Source organism: Rutidosis leptorrhynchoides, chromosome 2 (genome assembly GCF_046630445.1).
Source record: "Rutidosis leptorrhynchoides isolate AG116_Rl617_1_P2 chromosome 2, CSIRO_AGI_Rlap_v1, whole genome shotgun sequence".
In the NCBI taxonomy this organism is placed as follows: domain Eukaryota; kingdom Viridiplantae; phylum Streptophyta; class Magnoliopsida; order Asterales; family Asteraceae; genus Rutidosis; species Rutidosis leptorrhynchoides.
In genome coordinates this window covers 173,473,319-173,489,481 of record NC_092334.1, presented here as the reverse complement: position 1 = coordinate 173,489,481, position 16,163 = coordinate 173,473,319, and the positions used below count along the sequence as shown (strand labels likewise).

General features: G+C 33.8%; 3 protein-coding genes across 6 annotated transcripts; 2 read left to right on the top strand and 1 right to left on the bottom strand.

The window, feature by feature from the left end:
- The first annotated feature begins 3,420 nt into the window (after nt 1-3,420).
- Nucleotides 3,421-7,133, top strand: LOC139891570 (transcription factor bHLH157-like). Of its 4 annotated transcripts, none has more exons than XM_071874541.1 (10): nt 3,421-3,540; nt 3,998-4,084; nt 4,222-4,324; nt 4,586-4,627; nt 4,705-4,764; nt 4,883-5,716; nt 5,813-5,914; nt 5,996-6,124; nt 6,216-6,347; nt 6,864-7,133. In XM_071874541.1, exons 1-10 carry the CDS (start codon nt 3,431-3,433, stop codon nt 7,044-7,046), a joined length of 1,782 nt encoding a protein of 593 aa, XP_071730642.1. In that variant the 5' UTR covers nt 3,421-3,430; the 3' UTR covers nt 7,047-7,133. The 4 variants fall into 4 exon arrangements, with proteins under 4 accessions (XP_071730642.1, XP_071730644.1, XP_071730643.1 ...); XM_071874543.1 differs by having other exon boundaries at nt 6,850-6,975; XM_071874544.1 differs by lacking the exon at nt 3,421-3,540 and adding an exon at nt 3,779-3,832.
- A 3,546-nt stretch (nt 7,134-10,679) lies between these two features.
- Nucleotides 10,680-14,936, top strand: LOC139891569 (plant UBX domain-containing protein 10-like). The gene is made up of 4 exons (XM_071874540.1): nt 10,680-11,655; nt 13,311-13,481; nt 13,593-13,796; nt 14,377-14,936. Exons 1-4 carry the CDS (start codon nt 10,852-10,854, stop codon nt 14,605-14,607), a joined length of 1,410 nt encoding a protein of 469 aa, XP_071730641.1. The 5' UTR covers nt 10,680-10,851; the 3' UTR covers nt 14,608-14,936.
- Nucleotides 14,937-14,974: 38 nt separating this feature from the next.
- On the bottom strand, nt 14,975-15,787 carry LOC139888436 (protein LEAD-SENSITIVE 1-like). Its single transcript, XM_071871444.1, has 2 exons — nt 15,697-15,787; nt 14,975-15,606 (listed from the first exon to the last, which is right to left on the bottom strand). Exons 1-2 carry the CDS (start codon nt 15,785-15,787, stop codon nt 14,975-14,977), a joined length of 723 nt encoding a protein of 240 aa, XP_071727545.1.
- Nucleotides 15,788-16,163: the final 376 nt, after the last annotated feature.

The following is a 16,163-nucleotide window of genomic DNA, read 5'->3' as shown; positions in this document are numbered from 1 at the left end:
CATGTTTGTTACTTTTTATGTCTATTATTGGTTCGAGGGGGAGCCATTTTATTAACAGGAACAATTGATAAGTGTGTACTATTTAAGGGGGAGCATTACTCTAGGGCGCGTTTAGTTCCATGTGGGACTAACCTTTTTTGATTTGACAAAAGGGGGAGAAAGTGTATGGTAAGTGATGTTAACACTTATGTCGACCTACATAGTTAACACTTACTCATGTGTTTGTCATCATCAAAAAGGGGGAGAATGTTGGTTAAGATTCAATTCATAATATTCAAAAGTTAATCACCTTGTTTTGATGATGACACACAAGAACCTAGCAGTTAATCATATGTAGGACGACATGAGTTCATAAGCCTAAACTATCTCTAACAAAAGACCAACACATAAGTAATTATCTTGGTAAAAATGCTACACGGCTGTACTACGGTCGACCGTGAAACCAACCGTGTGTGTCCTGTATCAACGAGTTCAAGTTTTTCTAAAACTGTAAATCTACGGTTAACTTCACGGACGACCGCAGCCCGACTGCAGTTTTCTCTGTTACCAAATTCATCCACTTTAAGATAAACCACTTTGAGGCATCTATAATTTATGAAACCTTTTTAAACACACTTATAATAGTTGCCCTTTTTGATCTCAAAAGAGTTTTGAACCAAAAGATGTTAATTTTTACTAATCACACCTAATGACATCTTAATGACACTTTAAGCTTAATTTAGGCTAAAACACTTAAGTGACATATCCTTTTGTCCAAATGCATAGTGTCATTGAAACATACTAATAATGGTCATTAAAAGTCCCAATTAAAGAGTTGCTCTCCCATTAGTTCTATGTATCATTATTTTTATGAGAATGTAATTAGTTCAAGTCTAGTCAAGTTGTAACAAGAATCATTATGTTCAAACTAGACTCAAACTAGTTCATTTAAGTTGTAACAATGTTCTAAAAGGCAAGAAACTCCCATAAGCTAAATGACAAGTGATCAAGAAAGGTTGATGAAGATTTTGGAAGATAATGGTTTGTCAAGAGACAAAAATCTGCAATTACCTCTTTTGGTAATCAATGACAAATGGTCAAAGATTAAAGGCTTTCTTCTTTAATGGACATGTCAACTTCTAAGCTTATGTCCAAAACATAAAGGGTAATGAGGATAATTTCATAAGTAACTGGCCTTTAGTTGTAGCTATTCAACAAGGAAAAATGACAATTTTCAAAGGACAAAAACGACCATAAGAATCAGATGTCAGAGGAACACGGTCGAACCACGGTTGACCGTACAGTGAGCCGTATGTCTTCCAGGCAGATTTCTCTTTCCTATAAAAGCCAAGCCTTGAAGCATTTGAAGACTCACCTCTTGCACTCATATTTTCTCATACTTACTGATATCATTCTTATAATTAATTTGTAATCTTTTGGAGTGATTCTAGCAAGAGTACTTGTAAGCTTAAAGTTGTAAGTTTACTTGTAAACTATCTTCTTAAAGGGATCTAGAGGATAGTTGTGTTTTTCACTAGGATAGTTCATTGGGATCTTGTGGTAAGAGCTATAGGTGTTTGTGAAGTCTTCAAAGGGACGTAAGAGTTCACAAGGTGCGGCTTATCGAAGTACTAGTGTTGTATTCGGACACTCCACCGAGTTTGGAGTCTCATAGTGAAGAAAAATCTCAAATCGTAGAATTGAGGAGTGGATTAAGGAAGATTAGTTAACATCTTTCCGAACCACTATAAATCGTTGTGTTTGTTCTCTCTTCCCTTATCTTTTATTTACAATTTAACATATATTTGTATTGCTAGCATTATTAGAGAACAAACATTTCAAATCACACTATATCAAGTTCAAGTTCAACAAAACGCTAAAGAAAATTTTGAAAAATCGACTAAGTAACTATTCACCCTCCCTCTAGTTACTTACAGAGTAGTATCCATTTATTTAAAGTTCCAATCAGTATACAATTTGGACGTACATGTATTTAAAATTGGACGTACATACCTCTTCTTGCTCTATTCATGAGTCATTGCACGTGAGGTGCACGTAAAGTGTTTGATGAAAAGTCTGAAAGAAAACATTGATTACGATATGCAGGCAGGAGCAAGAGGCACTTTACGTCATTGCGTCTTTATGAAGCAAGGTCTCAAGAGGCACCTTGCGTCCTTACATCTACTCGGAAGCAAGGTCGTAAAGAGACACCTTGCGCCTTGCGCGAACAAATTATCAACTTTTTTTTATAAATTTTGAGTTAAAAACAGTTAGAAAATGGCATTTAGGTGATAATACCTAAAAAAAAATAATGTTATTGTTGAGAGTTCTAATCAAGTGTACAACAATGTATCAAATTATCACTAGTAATATTTCATTATGAAAAATAATGAACTTTAGAAATGAAAGATAAATGTATGTTAAAACTTGTTAAATATTTCAAGCATATAAAACTATCCGAAATCATTTCATTAAATATTATCATGATTGAATTTAAGAAAACATATTTAGACCACTTGTATTGGTTAAGACGTTTCTTACTCGTGTCACTTGCCTTTTTGCATTTTTTGTATGAGTAAGACATGTTTCTTTTTTGAATGGAGTAGTGATGGTGTTTCTTTTTTGTGTTAGTTAGGAGTATTGTGATGATTTGTTAAATATAATTGAGTTAAGTATTAAAAAAGATAAAAATAATATTTTTAAATTAATAAAAAAATAAAATAAACAAGTGACACACATTTTTTTTTTGTGTCACTTTCTAACTGACGCCTACGAAATGCCTAAAGTGACACACGGATACAGAAGGAGGAAAGCGTTTCTTGCTGTCTACATGAGCAAGTGACCACGTCACTTGACCCCGATACAAGTGGTCTTACGTGTTATTCTTATTTTTTGGTTTTTATTCTCTTATACGAGTATTTCTTTTGTTTTAATTTTAATTTGCAAAAACAACAACTATAGTTTTCAACAATAAAAGCCTCCTTAAAATCCCCAATTTTCTGTCTCATACTAGTGAGTAGTGACAGCTTTATTAGGTATTGTGTTTTACTAGCTTTGAGCACAAAACAGCTTTTTTCTGTACAAATTTGACGCCATTTTTTAAATTTCTTTTTTCATATAATACAATCTTTAATCTTTAAATAGCATAATATCATCATCATCATCATCTTGTACTACAGTTCCCTGCAGTATAATAACAACCGGACATTAACTAAACCGTATTACTTCATTCATTTCTGGGAAGAAAACAACATTTCAGCTTTCCCTTTTTAATTCATCTCCCAAAACCCCAAATTTTATTGCTTTTTTTTACATTAATTACTTTCCCAAGGCACTTATTACAGGTGATTTTGTTTTTCTTTCTGGGCTTTGTAACATCTGAAAGAAGAAAAAAACCCTTTTTTCCATTTCTTGTTTTGCAAAATTTTGATTCTTGATCCTTTTGTGTAAAATGGGTACATTGCATAAAGATTCAGTTTTTAAAATTATACTCAAGAATCTTTGTTGTACTTATGGATGGTCTTATGGTGCTTTTTGGAGCTATGGACAGCCAAATTCCATGTATGTTCTTTTGTATCTCTCAAACCTATAGATACAAAGTTATATGCATACTCTATTATTTTTTCAGTTACTTTCATTTTAGAAGTATTTTTTTAATTTTATTTTTATTTTTATTCTAAGGTTTTGGATATAATAGAAAATAAGTAGGGATCAAGAAAATGACAAAGATTGTATCTTTTTAAGTAGTTTTGATTGGTAGTGAGATCTTAACAACAATGTCACTTAAATGAATTGATTCCACAAAGATAATGTTCCCTGAATTTATTGTTAAATAATTCTGTTTAATTATTAGGTTTGATTTTAATATTTATGACCTTTTAATTCAATTGAATACACATTGAGCCTCATTTATTCAGATGCTTCAGCAGTTTACTAGTTTTATATCTATCTTACATTTCATAAAATAATTTGATATTTAATTGATTCTTGAAACTTTACAATATTGTTTGCTTCATAGGTTATTAACCCTGCAAGATGCCTACTTTGACGATAAATTCGGATCTTTAATCGATAATTTGCTTTTACAAGTACCCATTGGAGGAGGGTATGCTCACATTACCTTAATTTGTACTGTTTCTTCTTGTTGTTCCATAATTTTGATTAAATTGCATCAATTCAATGAAGCTTATATAATCTTTATAATGATAATGATAAAACCTGTAAATTTTTGATTATTCGAAGGGTAATTGGACAAGCTGCCTATACTAACAAACACATTTGGATGTCTTCCGAAGATCAGTACAGAATCGAGAATTCGTCGGGTTCTATCTCGGATATGTATATGGTATGCATTACTTTTGAATTCTTAAAAACTGTCTTCCTGAAAAGATTTAAACTTTGACACCAATAATTAATGGGTGATAAATCATACACCACTAAAATTATCCGTACAACACTAAACATGCATTATTATGTTGTGTTGTACTACTATCTAAAGCAGTTTTAGTGGTGTATAGATAAGTAAGATGTTATCCTGAAACTTTGACACCAATAATGAATGCTTTCGTTCGTTGTAGTTAACATCTTAGTTACTTCAAATTTTCAGGATAATTACAAATCCCATCACGAATTCTCTTCCGGGGTTAAGGTACTTACTCGTAGGAGGCTTGTACTTCATGCATTATTGTTTGTACATAAGTCTTATTGTCACTTTCATTTTTGCAGACGATTGCGGTAATCCCTGTGGAGCCACAAGGAGTGGTACAATTTGGGTCCAATGAAAAGGTTGGTCCTATGATCATTGATTACTCACGAGACCATAACTCAACTTTCACATTTATTATATTTATTTTATATAATAATAATAATGTATAATTTAGTGTATTGTTGTTTTATGCTTCAGATTCTGGAGAATATAGAATTTGTGAATCAAACAAAAAGAATGTTTCAAGAAAGTGTAAATGGTGTAGGATCTGAAATTGGTATGCCTTTGTTAAATGGACAAATTTTCAATCAAGACGAGGCTTTTTCGTCCTTAATATCATCCGATGGATCTTGTTTTACGGGTGGTTATGTCGATTTAGCGCGACCTAATTGTTCTTCGACTCCTTTTGATGAACTCTCAAATTTTGGTATCTCGAATGAGTTATTCCCAAATGGAGATATTGATGTTTCGCAGTGGTTTTCTCCGTTGAATCCCGTAAATTATAATGAAAAATGTGAGCCTTTGACTATTTCTGGTACTGATGTTGACTTTTTGGGAAATAATGGTGATTTGGGAGACATTTTAGCACCCATTATAAATGGCAGTCAAAGTCAAAGTCAAAGTCAAAGTCAGTTGGGTCTCCATTCTTACAGTCATGTTGACGGTACTGCCCTTGGTCCAAAGGAAAGGTTGTTCTCAAAGCTTGGTATCGAAGAGCTTTTGGAGGGTATTTCTGGTATTTCAAATGCGGCTTCAAGTTCATGCATAGACGGTCAAGTTTTAACAAAAAGAAGAAAAACCAGAATTTCTGTGTGGGAAGAGTCCATGCCTAAAATGCAACCAGGTTTACAAATGGCTGATGTTTATAGCATGAGTGGTTCGAGCACGGTTTTACAAGCTAAGAAGCAAGTCGAACCACCAAAGCCCACCAAGAAAAGAGCTAAACCAGGGACTCGACCCCGACCCAAAGACCGCCAGCAAATCTTGGACCGTATGGCTGAGTTGAGGCAACTGATCCCCAATGGTGAGAAGGTATGTATTCACATAATAATATTCATTTTGACTTGTTTGACCTGAAAAGTCAAACAACGGTATAATAATAATTCCATTTGTGTTTTGGGTTAACAGATGAGCATTGACTGTTTATTGGATCGGACCATAAAACACATGATTTTCTTGGAGGGTGTAACAAAACAAGCGGACAAGATAAAACAAGCTGAAGAACGAAACGTGAGCAATGTCATTACTTAATTTTCTTGAACCGTTAACATTAAAGGTCATAACTTTAACATGATCCGTACACTTGATCAGCATAAAGATGCGGTACCAAATGATCCAAGCACAAATGGCGTGACATGGGCTTGCGAATTGGGAAATCAGAATCTGGTTTGTCCATTGATAGTAGAGGACCTTGGTGCACCTGGTCAAATGCTAATAGAGGTAACAAACAATCACATATATCATATATGGCTTATTGGTACGTTTTTCATGTATAAATCTTGATATGATTCGAAATGTACTTGTGATTTAGATGCTTTGCGAGGAAAATGGCTTATTTCTTGAAATTATGGACATAATTCGGCGTTTTGGGCTGATAATCTTGAAGGGAGTTATGGAAACTCGCAGCAATAAGATATGGGCACGCTTCATTGTTGAATCAGAGGTAAAGCATTCTTGTTGTGGGTTGACCTGTTGGATAATATGTCAAAATAGATAATTTTTTCCACGACGTAATATATCAAATAGGATTTTTTTAATTATAGCCCAGCCTTAAGGGCTGTCGTTAAAGAATTCTGACATGCATCATTTTGACCAACCACTTCCTGAATATAACTACCTCAACAACAAGTGTACAACTAGTTTTTGCATAAATCTAATTCTTAATTAGAGTTGGCATTAGAAAAAAAAATCTTAATCTAATCAAATATGATTTCTTAAGAAAATTCCTTTTTTTGTGTGTCATTCGACTTGTTTACATTTTTGCAAATTTCTTTTATTTGATCACTTTCACCCAAACGTAACTCACATTGACTCATTTATAAGTAAAAACTGTAAGAGAATCAAAGCTGTAAGGTTGCAATCAATCAAGATTCAAGAATTGACCTTCTTTTTTTAGTAGTGAAAAGATAACTGCAAGTTTATGTGTTTCTTGTTTTAACTTGCAGTGATGTATTGGCAGGTTAACAAGCAGATAACAAGGCATGAAATATTTTCGGAGCTCGTTCAGTTTCTTCAAACAATGACACCGAAAGTTGATAAAGCGTGCATGAAATCTGGGAATTTTCTACTCGACGAGTATAATTTATACGGGATCCAAAATCTTGTAAACATGGGAGATGTGCAGTATTGTGTAAACTTGTAACCGAGATTTCAGGAATAATTTGGGCATTGATCTAATATATAGTTTCACACATTAACATAGCATGATATGCACTAAAATTGGTATAAAAAAAAATGTGAGTTTACTTTACTTTTGATGTTTTGGACTATAATTTTAGGTATTCAAATTGTTCAAAATTGTTCAACTTTGACTTTAAATAAATGGTCAAAATAGTCACAAAGTAATAAGTTAGTACAACTTTTATGTATCGGATATTTTGCAAATACTCAAAATGTGAGAAAAAAAATATCATAATTAATATAATTTGTATCTAAAACATAAGTTTTTAGACCACAAGTTCTTTGGGGAATGTTGGCTAGAGTGTGGTGGGAAGATTTTGAATGAGCTGATAAAATAAAATATAATAAAAATAAAAATACGAGTGAATGTTAGAACATTTGTATAATAATGTTGAACGCCTCAACTTTTATTGTTTATTTTTTGACTGAACGCCTCAAAAATACGGAGTATGACACTTATCTTTTGCGTCACACTGAAAATGACACTATTTGATGTCTTAGTGGTGTTGACAATGAACACAATTATTAATAATATTAAGCGCGTTATATGGCAAAACTACACTAAATTAATTATATACCCTTAATTACACAAAAGCTAAAAGAGCGAAAATCATATTTGTTTACTTCGTTTAGTCGTTTTAATAACACAGAAAATGTTTATATGTTATTTTATTTCTAACTTGATATTTTATAACCGAATTAGTCAGTGAGGTATAACATTTTTACTTAGATGTACAGATTACACGATGTAACTTGTTACTTTGTGACTATTTTGACCATTTCACTAACAATCTCAAAAGATGATAATTTTATTTTGAACAACAATTTTAATTGTTATTAACAACGGACTAGCAAAAAAAAAAAAAAAGATGATAATAGTCAGGGGGAATCTTATTAGGGCTGAAAGGGGCAACCACCCCACTAAATTATGAGTAACCAATGAAATATGTATCCTTCTGATGAGCTTGTTTCTTTGCAAAACATTTTAAATAGCTTCTCTTATTCGTCCGATACCCATGCTTCCTGGACGTGGAAGCACAGCCTCAACGGTCTCTTCTCAACAGACTCGTGTATGCAGCTTCTGTCCACAACAACTTCAGCAACCACTCCAAGCATCGTCCCCACTGTTTTTAATCATTTGGTACCGCAGAAAATTAACATCTTTTTATGGCGTGAAACAAAATAAACTACCCGTTCGTGTTGAGCTCGATAAAAAAGGAATTGATTTACACTCTACAAGATGTCCCGTGTGTGACGATGGGATTGAAACTCTTGAACATACCTTGATATCTTGCTCCAAGTCAAGAGACATTTGGGAAAAAATTCGTAAATGATGGAATCTTGATTCCACTTTCATTTCTAATCTCTCGGATCTTGCCAATTGCCCGAACCCGCGTTTAAACACGACTATTGGATCTAACATGTGACAAGTTGTTGTTTGGTCCACTAGCTACTTCATTAGGCAGCATCGTAATAATAGAGTCTTCAATAACATCAATCAGAGTTCTTCAAAAATTGTATTCGATGTCCAAGCAAAGAGCTTTGAATGGATCAATTGTCGCTGGAAAAAAGGATCCCTAGATTGGCAAAAATGGATCGTCAACCCGAGATGGTTTGATACTTCCCGCTCCAATGAAGGCATTGGTTAAATGCAGGTTTTTAATGCCGGACACTCATGTCACTCTTCTATGTATGAGGCTAAGTGGGGCCGCCAACATATGCTATGTCGCTGGCTTACAGCTCTGTGTCTGTCTGACTGTCCCGGCTTGTAGTACAAGTTGTTCTCGTACATAGGAGGGCTCATGAGAAAAGGGTTTTTTCCTGCTAACATTTTAACCAATACCTTCTTATTACACAATTGTCACGTTCCTATTATTTTGAGTCAAGCGCTTTATACTGTTTATATTCGAGATTGTAGTTTTTGTCTTAGTTCTCGTGTTTGAGTTGTAATAGGAACTCTCTGTACTTGTATTTATTTCTAATAAAATTCTTGGCTTTTAAAAAAAAAAAAAAAAAAAAAAAAAAAGGGTTTGTAATCAATTAAATTAGAATTCATTTTAAAGAGATATGACTAAAATGATGAATACTCGCACAATTTGTGGTTATCATCAATTTATTTATTTTTTTCGTATCTCTCGATCATTTCAACTAAATCAATTTTTTTTTTTTTTTGAAAAGCATTTTCATTAATAGCACAAACGAACTGGAAATACCCGTACAACTAAATCAAATTAAACTAGATAAATATCGTTAAGTTTAAAAAATTAACTAAGATGATATATAATAAGAATCACTATTGTCATCTAAATATGTATAAATGTGTATGTACATACAACTTTTTGACCTTCAAAAACTTATATCAAATTCCTCCACTTATGATACTGTAACAAGAAAGGTGGGGTTCGCACGCTGTTGCTTGAAAAGTGCTAGCGATTTAACTAAAAAAATTAAAAAATAAAAAATATTATATATTTTAAATCGTGTAATAACGAGTGTATGTATTCATGTATACTATTCTATCAACTTTCTCCAAATGATAAAGACATAATAGGTAAAAAAAAAAATTAAAATGATGAACAGTTCTCGGCCAATAGGAATTCGGAAAAAGAAAATTAAAATGATGAATAATGGGAAATAAAAAAAAATTTAAAAAAAAAGATGAAAAGTGGCCGGCCACTATTGATGAATAGTGACCAACCAATAGGAAGACACTATTCAGTTTGATAATTAGAATATAGAAATTCGGGAAAAAAATTAAAATGATGAATAATGAGAAATAAAAAAATTGGAAAAAAAAGAAAAAAAGATGAATAGTGACCGGTCACTATTGATGAATAGTAACTGACCAATAGGAAGACACCATTCAGTTTGGTAAATTCAGTTTGATAATTAGTATATGTAGTAATAAAGTAATAATAGTAATCACCGTTGCAAAACACCCCGTCTCGAGCCGTCTCGACGGTTTGGTGACTAGTCCGTCCCGTCTCGTAGAAAACCGTCTAATATGACAGTCAACGATCAAAATTCGAGTTAAAGTTGAAAAAAATCGAGTCAAAGTCGGTCAACATTCAGAAAAGGGAGAAAATCGATAAAATCGGTAAAATATATCGTATTTTAGTTTGAATTTTTTGTATTAAATTAACGATGATAGCAATTATCGGTATAAATTAATTAATTAAAGTTTTTAGCTTTAAAATATGTATACATATAAGCATTTTTATACTTATATATTTAAAAGTCAACTTTGGTCAACGTCCGTCTCGACCCCCGTCTCGACCCCGTCTCGAACGTCTCGACCTTTTTAGGACCCGACCGTCTCGACCCCGTCTCACGTATTTTGCAACCTTGATAGTAATAATGTGAATCGAGAATTCTTGTGAGAATATAATTACTCTTTAACACTATATGGGATGAATAAAATAAGTTTATAAATATAAATATAAATATATAAATATTCAAATATAAAAAGTAGAGCAGTAAGTATTCAACTTGGATTTTGTCACAATTTTTGTGCTATTGGGAAATTAAAAAAACATGATAACTGAAATAGACATTCATCCAAAAAATATTAACAAAATACCCTTATTCAATATTAACGAAGGCTTCATCAGCTATCGCAACTCTTTCCATAAGATCACAAGTTCATAACTCACTAAACCGAAATTCTCAGAAAACCAAAAGAGATTTATCAATTCATCATACCACATCTCATTTCTCAAACCCTAATTTCATCAATTTCTCCAAATTCATACACTACTTGAAGCGAAATGAGTGACGTTGCCGATAAATTGTCTAATTTTCAAGCAATTACAGGTTTAGAAGACGTGGATTTATGTACCGAAATCCTCAACGCTCATGATTGGGATCTCGAATTAGCAATTTCAAGTTTCACATCTAATACAAATTCCGGCGAACATGTTCCGGCCGCTACTTCTTCCGCCACCGCCGCCGATTACGCTGCCGAAGAGGATGCAATTGAACGATTTGAACAGATGAGACTAGTCAACAACGGCGGAGCAGGTGCACCAGGTAGTCCAGGTCTAGCATGGAAGATCATTACACTTCCTATTTCTATAATTTCAGGTAGCCTAGGGTTAGCTTCAAGTGCAATTGGATTAGGTTTTTGGATTGCCGGTGGTATGTTGTCGTATTCGTTAGGTGTGATTGGATTAAGTGGTTCTGGAGGACGTAGCGGTGAGTCATCGAGTTTGAACTCCCCTACGAATGAGGCGATTCGATTCGTATCTATGTTTGAGAGGGAGTATGGTGATGTGCATCCGAATTTTGCGTGCGAAAGTTTTATGGACGCGTTACAGCGGTCGAGACGTGAGTTTAAGTTGATGTTTGTGTATTTGCATTCTCCTGATCATCCTGATACGCCGTTGTTTTGTGAAGAGAGTTTGTGTTCGGAGGTTTTGTCGGCGTTTGTGAATGAAAATTTTGTTGCCTGGGGTGGGAGTATTAGGGATAGTGAAGGGTTCAAGATGAGTAATAGTTTGAAGGCTTCTAGGTTTCCTTTTTGTGCTGTGGTTATGGCTGCAACAAATCAGAGGATCGCTTTGCTTCAGCAGGTGTGTAGTATTTACTAGACTACATAATTTTAATGTGAATTATAATGATAATGTTGTTTTTTTTCTATAAATATATATGCAGCTTGATATTGAAATTGTTTGAATACAAAAGGTAGTACTGAGCAGTCAATGCACCCAAGCTAGCTTGCAAGTCTAGAGTTAAAACAATATATAGTTTGAAAATTACTTATATGTGTGTCTAGTTGTCTTCTACTACATTACGATGTAGGGTAGAGGATATGGTTATGTCCATTGGTTAAGTTTGCAATATGGTGGACGAACTGATTAGTAGATTATAAACAATGAGTAACTTGTTTATCTGATTAACTGGAGTTAGCGTAAAAGTTTTGAGTTTGAGTTTGTGAATTATAATTCTATTACAAATTTACAAGTTATTCCCTTACGTATAACATATTTTTACTTTAAGATTACTTAGTTGCAGTATTCTTTGGTTGCACTTGTACAGCATTTGCAATTTTGCAAGGGCTTATTGGTTGACATTTAGGGAATGTATGTCTAATACTGATAACTGTTGCTTATTAATGAGTTTAAGCTGCTCATGATGCTATAAACAAATTACATTATATGATAAACAGCAGCTTTATTTAAAGCCTAATACTAGAGGCAAGACTATAGGATTAATTGAGTATAATTTTTTACTTATTACCTCATTTATGTGGAGCCAGAACTAAAACTCGAAATGTGAGTATTTTGGACTTTGATGTGTTATACTTTAGCCATCCTCTTTAGAATAAAATGTTACCTAAATACCTAATATATTATAAGGTTTCGATCATATAGACAGTTACTTGTGCAATTGAGTTTTAGAGGATAGCCCTCAACGAAATCTCAAGTAGGTTTGGTCTAAGGATTTTATCGTTTTATCTTTTATGGAAGCCATGACTGAATGTTACATGCAGTTCAAACTTTTTTGGTATACCTATGACCTCAATTTTAGAGTTCTTGGTTAGTTATCACTATTAAACTCACCAAAGTTTCTAACGAACTCAGCTCACCACAGTTCATTTGGTAATATAAGCATGTGAATATATTACACCTTCTCTCTTTCCATAATTACACTCCTTAAAATGAGGAAATGGTGGTTTGTACTTTGGTGTTATATGTGCAGGGTTGCATCACGTAGTGACTTCGTCATATTGTTGTAGTCGTATTGTCGTAGTTTAATAAATGCACTTATCACCTGGTTTGCGTTGCGAATATAAAATGGCTTTCTAAATTGGAGAACTCTTTAAACTAATTAATTCTGTAGACCTGTTGATAAAGAAAAAACATTGTTGCTCTAAAGGGAATTGGCTGCAGGCGTTGCCTTCTTGAGGCTTGCCAATTGTATTTTTTCCCCATTAAGATGTTTCCCCCTTTCTCTATTTAATAATACTCTTATATATAAATATATATGATATATGATGCTAACCATCAATCTGAACTTTATATATTTGTTACATCATATATGATAAATTTTAGATGTGTACAGACTACAAAATTTGATCACTTGCATATTCTATATAAAGATGATATACCTTTATATACTAAAGTATGAAATCAAGTAATGTATCATTTCTCATATATAACCTTTGTTTTGCTTCAACCATGTGTACAGTTGTGTCTTATCTTTCTCATACTATGTTTATATGTAGGTTGAAGGACCCAAATCGACCGAAGAAATGCTTACAGTATTGCAGAGAGTTCTAGAGGAAAGCTCTCCGGTCCTTGTTGCTGCTAGACTTGAGTCTGAGGAACGTGTAAACAGCATCCGTTTGAGGGAGGAACAAGATGCTGCATTTCAAGCTGCTCTTCAAGCTGATCAAGTATGTTCTAGTCTTGCAGTTTTATTATTTACTTGTATCAACATATATCAAGTTATCAACTATGTGATCGTATTAGTTAATCGTCGTTGAAACTTTGTCATGGATAATTAGGCCAGAGAACGCCAGAAGCAAGAAGAAGAAGAAAGACTAGCAAGGGAAGCTGCTGAAGTTGAGAGGAAGGAAAAAGAAGAAGTTGAGGCCCGTGAAAGAGCAGCTCGTGAAGCTGCAGAGATCGAAGCTGCAATGGTTAAGTTACGGGAAGAAAAAGCTTTGTCGTTGGGCCCTGAACCTGAAAAAGCGCCTGATGTTACTCAGGTATTTCTTTCATCTCTTTTAACCATGGTTCCCAACGGTGGTTGCGGCGGTTTGGTGACTAGCTCGTCCCGTTTTGCCTAAAAACGTCTAATTAGCTTGTCAACGCTAAAAAGTCGGTTAAAAGTCAACTTTATGTCTGGCCTCATCTAGTGGAAACGAAAAACACCAAGTCCTATTAAAAATTAGCTGGGAAAACACTGACTTAAGTAGTATTCCATAAAGATAAATTAATAAATACACTAAAATTATAGAAAACATTATAAAAAACTATAGTTTATTTAAACTAACTCCACATCATATTATTTGTACATCATCTATTTTTTAAATATTTATGTTTATAATATTTGTGTTTGAAATATTTATATGTAAAAGTCAACTTTGGTCAACATCCGTGTCGACCTCGTCTCGACTGACTCGACCTTTCAAGGTTCCGACTGACTCGTCTCCGTCTCACACCTTTTTCAACCTTGCTATTATCACCTCCCATTTATCATGTTAGTAGACTTTGCGTGACATTATATTAGTTATAACCTTATGGAAATATGCATTCAACCTGATGTTTTATGGTTGTATGACTCAGGTACTGGTCAGATTACCTAACGGAGATCGCAAGGGCAGGAGGTTTCATTGTACTGCTACAGTACAGTCCCTGTACGACTTCGTTGATTCTTCAAGTGACTTAGGAATTGGAAATTACACCCTTGCCACCAACTTCCCTCGCGTTCTCTACGGTCCTGATAAACTATCTTCAACACTTAAAGAGGCCGGACTACATCCTCAAGTCAGTCTTTTTGTCGAATTGAATTCGTGAGTGTTACTTTTGCCTAATCAGGTATTTGACTAAGGGTTTATAGATTTTTTCCCCCTTTTTCTTTCGTTCTTTATGAAGTCTTCCATTTATCTTGATGTTGAAGACCATCTCTATTTCCCTGTTGATGCACATGTTACGATTACCGTTCCCTTTTTCTTCTGTAAGTATTGATGAAATCTGCTCTTAAATAGTTGAACTAGTTTGTTGATACTATACTCAATCCGGTTACTATATGAAACACGATCTTTACACAAATTGAAATAACTAGGATATGATGATTTATACAATGTTTCAAGTTTTGTTTTGAACATTCTTTACGATATAAATGTTGTTATTCTAAACTTCACTCTTTTAGTGGTTCGACCCTTCAACATTGCATTAGTGAAAGAACAAATGTGCATAATTCTTCTACAGGTACTTTCACAACATCCTTACGAAAGCCCAAGTCGTTAACCTCTCTCTTTGAGAAGGATCTGGGAATAGCGGTTGCAATCTGTTGCACATATTCTGCTATTTTTTGATCTTTTTGGGCTCTGCTCGTTGGACGAACCATATTTGCTTGGCTACTTCGCCCTTGATACGCTTTATCAACGCTCCAAAGACCAGTTTTACAATAAAGTGCAAAATCTTCACAATTATTGTTCATCAGATCATACTTGCCATATCCATTTTCATACAAATAACTAGTCCTATGTATCACTTCTTTTACCGGATCAGATTCGGCCATAGTGCATGTTCCACCAACAGTTTTCGAAAGAAGAAATTTTCGACTTGCTTGGTATTTGAATAAGTATAGTGACCCTCCCTTTATAAAACAATCGACGCAACACAACTTTACACCGCTTCCGGCTACTTTCTCCAACCCACAGTACGACGTTGGGCAAGGTGTCTTTGGCTTCTTTTGATTACTACGAGATTCAAGTCCGAATCGAGATCCCTGATCACCCTCCCTTTTTGTGTTCACAAAATGAATAATCTTGTTTTCACCAATGAAGATACCTGCATAAGTTCCTTATGAATTAGTAATCTGCTATTTACATGGGTGCATAAGCACAGAATAAACACATAATAGTTAATCTGGTAACTAACCATGGTGACTGTATAATTGTTTCCTCCAAGTGTAAATATGGTCTCCTTCCTTGAGCTCAGATCTTTTTATTGTCTGCGAAAATAAGTCCATTGGTGTTAACTAAAACGATCTTATCATAACTTGGGACTTGTCATATATATAAATTATATTATATTTATATATATATATATGATACATATGATCTTATTATATTTAATGGAAAAAGAAATGGAAACTGCCTTTAATATTTTTATATACTCTCGTTTGTTTGATGTTTGAATGTTTATGAATTTCATGTACGAATCATTCAATTAGAGGTGTATAAAGAGTCAAATCCCCAAAATTTAAACAATTCAAACAAAATTATTTACCAAGGGTGTGTTTGGCGCGTAGCTTATTGGAGCTTATGGAAGCTTATGAGAGCTTGAGCTTATGATTTTAATAAGCTCCAAGTCATAAGCTTCGTTTGGTAGACAAAAAAAGTAGA

Excerpts from the sequence above, each read along its gene's own strand:
- LOC139891570 (XM_071874541.1), top strand. The coding sequence starts at position 3,431 with ATGGGTACATTGCATAAAGATTCAGTTTTTAAAATTATACTCAAGAAT. Across the intron at positions 4,085-4,221 it reads CAAGTACCCATTGGAGGAGG|GGTAATTGGACAAGCTGCCT; the intron begins GTATGCTCACAT and ends GATTATTCGAAG. Across the intron at positions 5,717-5,812 it reads TGATCCCCAATGGTGAGAAG|ATGAGCATTGACTGTTTATT; the intron begins GTATGTATTCAC and ends TTGGGTTAACAG.
- LOC139891569 (XM_071874540.1), top strand. The coding sequence starts at position 10,852 with ATGAGTGACGTTGCCGATAAATTGTCTAATTTTCAAGCAATTACAGGT. Across the intron at positions 11,656-13,310 it reads GGATCGCTTTGCTTCAGCAG|GTTGAAGGACCCAAATCGAC; the intron begins GTGTGTAGTATT and ends GTTTATATGTAG. Across the intron at positions 13,797-14,376 it reads AAGCGCCTGATGTTACTCAG|GTACTGGTCAGATTACCTAA; the intron begins GTATTTCTTTCA and ends TGTATGACTCAG.
- LOC139888436 (XM_071871444.1), bottom strand. The coding sequence starts at position 15,787 with ATGGACTTATTTTCGCAGACAATAAAAAGATCTGAGCTCAAGGAAGGA. Across the intron at positions 15,607-15,696 it reads ACAATTATACAGTCACCATG|GTATCTTCATTGGTGAAAAC; the intron begins GTTAGTTACCAG and ends GAACTTATGCAG.